The sequence below is a fragment of the Oncorhynchus clarkii genome, chromosome 6 (assembly GCF_045791955.1).
Source record: "Oncorhynchus clarkii lewisi isolate Uvic-CL-2024 chromosome 6, UVic_Ocla_1.0, whole genome shotgun sequence".
Lineage (NCBI taxonomy): Eukaryota > Metazoa > Chordata > Actinopteri > Salmoniformes > Salmonidae > Oncorhynchus > Oncorhynchus clarkii.
The window spans coordinates 56672672-56683071 of record NC_092152.1 but is presented as its reverse complement, the minus strand read 5'-3'; the positions used below and the strand labels follow the sequence as shown (position 1 = coordinate 56683071).

The window sequence follows — 10400 nt, the reverse complement described above, 5'->3', positions numbered from 1 at the left end:
GCCGAGGACCCCAAGACGTGATCATTCTGTTTTTTGCCCTAACACCACAGCTGATTCAAATTATCAAAGATTGGTGATAAATTGATTATTTTTATCAGCTGTGTAGTGCTAGGGCAAAAAAACAAAACGTGCACTCCTTGGGGTCCCAAGGACAGAGTTAGGGAAACCCTGGTCTATATAACACCAGTTAGGCCTATGCATCACTTGCAGTTCACTTTGTGTCACTCAGTGGCACACCATATTTCAAAACTAGACTGATGCCCCACCAATTGATATCGTAACCTTTGTCATTCGAAAACACCAATTCTTCATAGTACCAATTGATAGCATACTTTATACTCCACCCTTAAAAGTCAGTTAACTATGCTAGAGACCAACTCAGAGCCTCCTGTTTACATAAGAGCAGGCCCAACTCCAGATTCCTCCTCTTCAACTAATCTCCTATCTTCTCGTCTTCAAAGCCACAATGCTTCACAGGAAAGGTTGCATTCAAGGAACCCCCTTCAGATCCTCAAGCTGAGGGTTGCCAGTTCCCTTCAGAAGGATATCCCCCAGACTTCACGTAATCACTGAAGTCTGTTGGCACATTTAACAGAGAGCAGACCTGAAGATGAAAGAGATTAAGGGGAGCTAAAGATCAGTACCTACTTTTTCAGTAGACATTAGTTTATACATCAAAATAAGAGCATGGAAAACACTGCTAACCAGTGGCCAGTTTAGGTCATGGATAATCTAAAGGCCATGAACCTTACATTGAAAAACAGTTGAGTTAACCATTCGTTGGTTTCTAAGAGCTTCTTCACACAATTGACATGTGGTTTCAGTGAGATAGTCCTACCAGTCTAATCTTGGCCCGAACCTTCTCCATGTCTTCCTGTAGATTTTCATATTGAGGTTCTTCATGGGGGAACTTCAGAATCAACCCAAGAGGAGATTCCAAGGCTTTCAGCCTTTTTCATGAAACATAAAATAGACAGACTGAAGATCATATTATTTGCATGAAAGTCAACAGGAACAAGCGACCGATGAGTAGATAAGCTATAGGCATTTTATTACTGCAGATGAGAGGTCAAACCTGGCTTTCACATCTGTGTTGTTTTGAAGAAGCCATTTCCAAGTGATTCCAAATCCATAATAGAAGGAAACCTATAAAAAGAAGTGAGTGTAGTTTAGAAAGTTATCTGCAGTTGGCGAGAAATTGGTTGTAAAACTCAAATCACACTTATTTAACAAACCAGTAAGCCTATACATGTAATGTGCAAGTAACAAAATCATATGTATGACTATAGCTGAGTAACAAATCAGTTGCTGTAACAACACTGGCTTGCCATGCCTGCCCTGGGGTTTAGCTATTAAAAAATTGTGTCTAGTCAGACCATTATTACTGTTCCAGCTGGATGATACAGTACCTTGCGAAAGTATTCACCCCCTTGCATTTTTTCCTATTTTGTTGCCTTACAACCTGGAATTAAAATAGGCTTTTGGGGGGTTTGTATCATTTGATTTACACAACATGCCTACCACTTTGAAGATGCAATTTGTATTTATTTATTGTGAAACAAACAAGAAATAAGACAAAAAAAAACTGAAAATGTCATTTTGGTTTCCTTACCCTGTAAGCAGTCAATGGACAAGGTATGACAGCAATTCATGCTTAGGTTTAGTTTCTTTGGCACTATTTCCACATACTAATTTTTGGTATAAATCCCATTCAAGTCATGGGACCGATGTTAGCATTTTTTTGTGCATCAAGTTCAAATCATCTTAAGTGATTTTGTTGAACTTCACACTCCATTTGAGAAACTTTTGGATGGTTTGAACATGATGTGCGAAAAATTACAATATCAGTCACATGATGAATGGGATTTGTGACAAATGCTAAAACATTAGCATGTGGAAACATTGCCAGCAAAACTAAACCAAAGCATGGATTGCTGTCATACCATGTTCAGAGACTGCTTACAGGGTAAGGAAACCAATGTGTCATTTTGTAATTTGGGTAAACTATCCCCTTAAACAGTACTGGGGAAAAAAACTTACAGAGTGCATCAAACATGATTTAGACCTTGGTTATGGAAAACTGTTTATTTCTGTATTTCATGGTTGCAACTTGCTGAAAATTGTCCACAGTGTTCCTATCATCTAGTTTAATATATTTGACTAGATGGTTTACAGTTTGTCAGAATTGACTTGTTGTAGCATGTTGGAATTTACGCAGTAGGTTAGGTTAGTTAACGTAGCAGGTTAGGTTTAGCTCAAGTGCAAAAAAAGATAAACTTTTGACGTCAATATAGACATGACCCTGACTGAGTGCTCAACTCTCCTCCATTGAAAACTTGTGATGCTCCATGCTTCATACCATAAATCATTCCTTGTCGCGTGCCTTCATCGAACCCCTTGCGGTACCCCTCCCTCTACGTGGAACCTGAAATCATTAGAAACTCATACCTAATCACGGAACATTGCTACAACTCTAGCTAGCTAACCATAACTATAAACAGACAGGCATGATGCCAGCTAGCTAAATAAACTAGAGCAAGGCAGTGTTTAGCCTATCTTCACTTTTGTGGGCCATTTTCGAAGAGTATTAAAAGAGTATCGGCTATTAGAAAGATTACTTGGTTAGCTATCTAGCCTAGCCAACAGCTCTCACTTCTGCAAACATTAATTTGTGGCTACAACATTGCTTTGGATAGCCCAACAGTTAGCTCGCATATCACTGCGCTCTACTAAGTTGGAGTTTGTTGGAGCCGAGGTTACAGATAAAACCAGTAAAGAAATGCTAGTGTTGAAAATAAACATTACATTTAGAGCTAGCTATATTGTCACATCTCGCAATGAACATGACGACTAACACCATGAACATTGCCACTTAATTAACAGCCAGTGGATGTATCTCAATGAGTAAGGTGCTCTAGCAGCACCCAGTGCAAGCAGTGGTGTAAAGTACTTAAGTAAAAAATACTTTAGAGTACTACTTAAGTAGTGTTTTGGGGAATCTGTACTTTACTTTACTATTTATTTATTTTGGTCAACTTTTACTTCACTACATTCCTAACGATAATTATGTACTTTTTACTCCATACATTTTCCCTGACACCCAAAAGTAGTCAATACATTTTGATTCACACACTTATCAAGAGCACATCCCTGGTCATCCCTACTGCCTCTGATCTAGTCAATACATTTTGATTCACACACTTATCAAGAGCACATCCCTGGTCATCCCTACTGCCTCTGATCTGGCAGATTCATTAAACACACATGCTTATTTTGTAAATTATGTCTGAGTGTTGAAGTGTGCCCCTGGCTATCCGTCAATAAAAAATACAATAAAATTGCTTAACATAAGGAATTTGAAATTATTTATGCTTTTACTTTTGATACTTAAGTACATTTGAGCAATTCCATTTACTTTTGATGCTTAAGCATATTTAAAACCAAATACTTTTAGGCTTTTACTCAAGTAGTATTTTACTGGGTGACTTTCACTTTTACTTGAATCATTTTCTATTAAGGTATCTTTACTTTTACTCAAGTATGACAATGTAGTACTTTTTCCACCACTGAGTGCAAGGAAAGTACGCATTTTCTTTACCCTAAAAAGGCCTACCAGGAGATGGAAGCTGCTTGAAAATACAGAAAACAAACAAACATTTTTGTTTATATGAATGACAAAACATTGTTTAAAAAATAACAGGATTAACATTCGCTGAATTTCTGTCCATGCATGGGTAGGCCTATCAGTTATCATACTGGCCTAGTACTTTGCCTATGGCAGTATATTTAATGTGTTATATCTTTAGTAGGCTACTGCCCCAACCCTACCTTCAGGCTATGCGCAAACCCTACACCCCAACCCGAGCACTCCGTTCTGCCACTTATGGTTTCTTGGCTGTGGCAGGGCTTGAAAACTATTACGAGCTACAAAGGGAAACCCAGCCACGAGCTGCCCAGTGACACTAGCCTACCAGACGGGCTAAATGCCTTTTATGTTCGCTTCAAGGCAAGCAACACTGAAGCATGCATGAGAGCACCAGCTGTTCCAGACGACTGTGTGATCACGCTGTCCGTTGCTAATGTGAGCAAGACCTTTAAACAGGTCAACATTCACAAGGCTACAGGGCCAGACGGATTACCAGGACGTGTACTCCGAGCATGCGCGGACCAACTGGCAAGTGTCTTCACTAACATTTTCAACCTCTCCCTGACTGAGTCTGTAATACCTACATGTTTCAAGCAGACCAGCATAGTTAGTCCCTGTGCCCAAGAACGCCAAGGTAACCTGCCTAAATGACTACCACTCGTAGCACTCATGTTGGTAGCCATGAAGTGCTTTGTAAGGCTGTTCATGGCTCACATTAACAACATCATCCTGGAAACCGTAGGACTTCCTGACAGGCCGCCCCCAGGTGGTAAGGGTAGGCAATAACATCTGCCACGCTAAGCCTCAACACAGGAGTCCCTCAAGGATGAGTGATCAGTCCCCTCCTGTACACCCTGTTTACTCATGACTGCACGGCCAGGCACAACTCCAACACCATCATTAAGTTTGCTGATGATACAACATTGGTAGGCCAGATCACCGACAACAACGAGACCGCCTAGAGGGAAGAGGTCAGAGACCTGGCCGTGTGGTGCCAGGACAACAACCTCTCCCTCAACCTGATCAAGACAAGGAGCTGATCGTGGGCTACAGGACAAGGAGGGCCGAACACGCCCCCATTCACATCGATGGGGCTGTAGTGGAGCGGATCGAGAGCTTCAAGTTCCTTGGTGTCCACATCATCAACAAACTATCATGGTCCATTCCCCCTGACCGGTTACATCACTGCCTGGTACGGCAATTGCTCGGCATCTGACCATAAGGTGCTACAGGGGGCTGTGCATACGGCCCAGGACATCACTGGGGCCAAGCGTCCTGCTATCCAGGACCTCGACTAGGCGGTGTCAGAGGAAGGTCCCAAAAATGGTCAAAGACTCCAGTTACCCAAGTCATAAACTGTTCTCCCTGCTACTGCACAGCAGAGCGGTACTGGAGCGCCAAGTCTAGGTCCAAGAGGCTCCTTAACAGCTTCTACCCCAAGCCATAAGACTGCTGAACAATTAATCAAATGGCCACCCGGATTTCAAGGTAAGGTCTACCGAGTGGGCCAGCGGTCTAAGGCACTGCATCTCAGTGCTAGAGGCCTTGGTGCTAGAGGCCGAACACCTTGGTTCGATTCCAGGCTGTATCACAACAGGCCGTGATTGGGAGTCCCATAGTGCGGCGCACAATTGGCCAAGCGTCGTCCGGGTTAGGGTTTGGCCGGGGTAGGCCGTCATTGTAACTAAGAATTTGTTCTTTATCTGACTTGCCTAGTTAAATAAAGGTTAAATAAAATTAAAATAGACTTGTTGTATTCAGCGCATATGACAAATAAAATGATGTTTTTATTTGATTTACAGGGTAAGGAAACCAATGTTTGACTTTGCTGATAGCTATTGTAAAGAGGAAAAATGTACTTACTATGCCTGTGATATGTGGTTGTCCCACCTATCTATCTTAAGATGAATGCACTAAGTCGCTCTGGAAAAGAGTGTCTGATAAATTACTAAAATGTAAAATGCACAAACAACCATTGGAAATAATCATATTAAAATACTATCACAGATTACATCTGTGATACTTTTGTATGAATGATAGTCGTTTCAGTGTACAATAAGCCCATACACTGAATCATCAAAGCTACTCTGGACAAACTCAAGAGCGTGCGAGAGGAATGGATGATAATGATGTTTGTTAGAGTTCCAAAACTGATAAAGAATTGTGAGACTTCGAAAATGTTCAATGTGCTAGAATTGACTACATTGTGTGCCAATAAAACACCTTTTTTTTTGTTGCATGTGTTAGTCTTGTTAAACCAAAAACTGCTGTGAGAAACTAATCATCAATATGGCTTTCTAGATCTGATGACTGATTGAATGATCAAAATGCATTCCAATAACAGGGGGTGCCAACAATGAGGTGACAACAATTACACATTTGGACAAATTATTTCACATGGTGTCTTTAGTAAATTTGAAAATGTAAATGCAAACACATATGAGTTAAAATTAAGGCCTAATTATTTTTTTAAAAAGCTGTACAAATACATAAGTATTTACAAATACAGTTGAAGTCGAAAGTTTACATAGAACTCAGCCAAATACATTTAAATTCCTTTAATCCTAGTAAAAATTCCCTGTCTTGGGTCAGTTAGGATCACCACTTTATTTTAAAAATGTAAAATGTCAGAATAATAGTAGAGAGAATTACTAATTTCAGCTTCTATTTCTTTCATCACATTCCCAGTGGGTCAGAAGTTTACATACACTCAATTAGCATTTGGTAGTATTGCCTTTAAATTGTTTAACTTGGGTCAAACGTTTTGGGTAGCCTTCCACAAGCTTCCCACAATAAGTTGGGTGAATTTTGGCCCATTCCTCCTGACAGAGCTGGTGTAACTGAATCAGGTTTGTAGGCCTCCTTGCTCGTACGTGCTTTTTCAGTTCTGCCCACAAATGTTCTATAGGATTGAGGTCAGGGCTTTGTCATGGCCACTCCAATACATTGACTTTGTTGTCCTTTAGCCATTTTGCTACAACTTTGGAAGTATGCTTGGGTCAATGTCCATTTGGAAGACCCATTTGCGACCAAGCTTTAACTTCCTGACTGATGTCTTGAGATGTTGCTTCAATATATCCACATAATTTCCCTCCCTTATGATACCATCTATTTTGTGAAGTGCACCAGTCCCTTCTGCAGCAAAGCACCCCCACAACATGATGCTGCCACCCTGTGCTTCATGGTTGGGATGGTGTTCTTTGGCTTGCAAAATTCCCCCTTTTTCCTCCAAACATAACTATAGTCATTATGGCCAAACAGTTCTATTTTTGTTTCATCAGACCAGAGGACATTTCTCCAAAAGTACGATCTTTGTCCCCATGTGCAGTTGCAAACCGTAGTCTGGCTTTTGCTATGGCGGTTTTGGAGAAGTGGCTTCTTCCTTGCTGAGCTGCCTTTCAGGTTATGTAATTTACTGTGGGTATAGATACTTTTGTACCTGTTTCCTCCAGCATCTTCACAAGGTCCTTTGCTGTTGTTCTGGGATTGAATTGCACTTTTCACACCAAAGTACGTTCATCTCTAGGAGATAGAACACGTCTCCTTCCTGAGCAGTGTGATGGCTACGTGGTCCCATGGTGTTTATACTTGCATACTATTGTTTGTACAAATGAACGTGGTACCTTCAGGCGTTTGGAAATTGCTCCCAATGATGAACCAGACTTGTGGAGGTCTACAAAAAAAATTCTGAGGTCTTGGCTGATTTCTTTTGATTTTCCCATGATGTCAAGCAAAGAGGCACTGAGTTTGAAGGTAGGCATTGAAATACATCCACAGATACACCTCCAATTGGCTGAAATTATGTAAATTAGCCTATCAGAAGCTTCTAAAGCCATGACATAATTTTCTGGAATTTTCCAAGCTGTTTAAAGACACAGTCAACTTAGTGTATGTAAACTTCTGACCCACTGTAATTGTGATACAGTGAAATAATCTTTCTTTAAACAATTGTAAAAATTACTTGTGTCATGCACAAAGTAAATGTCCTAACTGACTTGCCAAAACTATAGTTTGTTAACAAAAAATTTGTGGAGTGGTTAAAAAACGAGTTTTAATGACTCCAACATAAGTGTATGTAAACTTCCGACTTCGACTGCATCTACAAAAATGTAGACAAAGTGCATACAGAGCCCCATATTTGTTTTTCAAAATACATGGATCAAGTATTTTCATTAAATAATATGGCTAAAAGTAAAGTTTTAAAAAATTATAACGAAATAAATACTACAATTGATTTCAATCCGGTTCTTCTTGGGCCTGTATGTTTGGAGTGGTGTATAATGTCATGTGCCAAAAACTAATTGAGATTGGAGACACCTTTTAGATGTAGAAGCTTCTTAGTACAGATTGCACCATCAGTTGCTCATCTCTTATTGAAACTGGGGCTTTGGATTGAGACCTGGGAAAGTTTCCCAAAGGCATCCATAGTGTCTATGTCCAGGCCTGACTGAGGGCCTTGCTCGGGGTGGCTTGACAACCCCAAATCTGTTGTTATATCCAGCGGCAGGGTGCTCACCCTTGGTAGAAACTGGGACAGTGCAGGAATGCCTCTGTCTCGCCCCTGGAGCCTCTGCCTGCTGCCACCCAGGCTCACCAGGGTCCCATGCTTGTCAGAGACATAAATATTGTAGCCGTCTGGGAGGATGTTTTCCTTGAAGGAGCAGGCATCTTTCATATAGGTTTTCTTTGGGAAGAGGAGGGAGAAAATAAGGTTTAGTGAATATGGAGTGACACACATAGGCTATTTGTCAGATCCTCTTCATCAAAGTGTGTCATCCTGACTGACTCCTGCCAGGAGTTCTTCGAGAGCTATTTGCATAGGGTACACAGAGTCACTAGAGGCCAAGGCTGTTATTCCTGTTCCTTTCCAATGAGGTTTTAACTATACCCTAACAGTGGACAAAGGTTGCTGCAGTGACATATAACCTATAGTAAACCTATATATTTCTCAGTATTTGACAAATGCATTTTAAATCTGGTATGGAAATGTAATGTAACATTATATGCATCTCCAAACTATGAATTGCTGTTATTCACAAATCGGAGCTGCATCTGAAATTGTTCAATCAATGTGAACGTGAAATAAACGTTACAATCAAAAGTCAAATGTGACTTACCGATGCGTACAGTGTTCCATTCCCTTCCATGCAGAGATACTGCGAGGCTGCTACTCCTTTGATTGCGACACAGCCCGTGTCTACAGGTCGGATTTCCACCAAACCTGTATCAACACAACAGGTCATTCAGTTGACTTTAAATGAAAAAGTATTACATATTTCCAAATAAAAACAGTAACAGAAATACAAAGTCATACCAATAGACAACCACAACAAGTGATAAGACAAAACATAAAACACGGGTTTATATTGTGCCTAATCTGAATAATATCTCAAATTTGGGCTGAAATGGGAAAAGTTCAGTATTTGGATATGAGCTGACTCCTCTCCTTATTTTGGATGTTATGAAGGAGATGGCTGAGAACCAGGTGGATATTGTGGTGGCTTTAGCTCTGTTGATTCTAGCGGTGGATCCCTCCAGGAGATAACAAGTTGTAGATCCACAGAGTGTTCAAGTGAGCTTCCTGATCAAACCATGCTTTCAAAATTGTCTTTTTATTTGCTGCAGTAAGCACAGTTAATAGTGGATATTACTCTTTGTTTAGACAGGTTTACACTATTTCTAAATTCATTTTTATTGACTATTAGGCATATCTCTGATGTATTTAAATATTATGAACAACCTAATAGAGTTACCATTTTAAAATCCACAAATTTCAAATTCATACTCACACGTTTTCAAATTACTTTCTCAAAGCCTCAACCAAAAGCTCACCACCTCTTTCATCAAAACAACCTATCCAGAATATGAGTTCTGGTTATGCAGTCTCCAATAAATATTGTGAATGACCTTGCCAGTGATATTCAAAGATGGCAAAGTTAATAGGGTCTCTATGTCTCAACAAAATGCTACTTTTTTCACCGCTGCTCTATTCATAGTGGTAGCCTACTTACTGTAAGAGCTCTGCTCAGGAGATCCGTGCACCTTGCCATTCTCGTTGATTAGCAAATGCAATCCGTGTTTGGCCGCATACAGATGTCTGAGCCGGACCGTCTGTCCCCATCCGTTGGCTATATGAGGCCCCGAGTCTGGCAGTGGTAGACAAACAACTCCAACAGCAAAAAACACGCTGACCATGCATACTGCAGTCACTGCAAGTGTCATTTTGCTCTTGACTATATCAAATTCTATTTTCTGATGCTTTCTCTGTCTGTTATCCCAGACCGTCTCCCTTCTTTGCATCTGTCGTTATTTTCTAGTAAGACAATGTCCCAGCCTTTTTAAATGTGCTGCTTATCAGTACGATCGATAACCCTTTTCCCAAAGCCAATTCTGGGAACAACACAACACACTCTCTCGACATCCAACAAAATCATAGGTGACTGGTGGCCCACGCCACGACCAAGGATTTATAAGAGCAGTTCGCCCTTTAGTTATCAAAGTCAAAACATTGATGATCATATAGTATTAGAATTAATTGATTATAATGATATGTTTTGTTTAAATATGCAGATTTGATTTATAGCCCTGTGTAATTCATAAGGTCTTGAGAAGTTAAAGTGAATTACAGGATTAAAGTATAGCCATCCACTCGTCGTTATAATATAACAACAACCTTTTTAAATTAGGCTATACTAATTAAATCCGGTTTGCCATTGCTCAATCAGGGGGAGCGTTCCATTATTTCACTAAATAC

At 40.3% G+C, this 10400-nt stretch overlaps 1 protein-coding gene across 3 annotated transcripts; it reads right to left on the bottom strand.

Annotated features, from left to right (window-relative positions):
* Positions 1 to 200: 200 nt before the first annotated feature.
* Positions 201 to 10086, bottom strand: LOC139412143 (fibroblast growth factor 19). 3 transcript variants are annotated; one of them, XM_071158954.1, is made up of 6 exons: positions 9658 to 9959; positions 8764 to 8867; positions 8163 to 8330; positions 1076 to 1146; positions 839 to 950; positions 201 to 576 (listed from the first exon to the last, which is right to left on the bottom strand). In XM_071158954.1, the coding sequence occupies exons 1-6, from the start codon at positions 9944 to 9946 to the stop codon at positions 559 to 561; spliced, it is 762 nt and encodes a 253-aa protein (XP_071015055.1). In that variant the 5' UTR covers positions 9947 to 9959; the 3' UTR covers positions 201 to 558. The 3 variants fall into 3 exon arrangements, with proteins under 3 accessions (XP_071015055.1, XP_071015056.1, XP_071015057.1); XM_071158955.1 differs by lacking the exon at positions 201 to 576 and having other exon boundaries at positions 841 to 1146; XM_071158956.1 differs by lacking the exons at positions 201 to 576; positions 839 to 950; positions 1076 to 1146 and having other exon boundaries at positions 6038 to 8330; positions 9658 to 10086.
* Between the last annotated feature and the right edge of the window lie 314 nt (positions 10087 to 10400).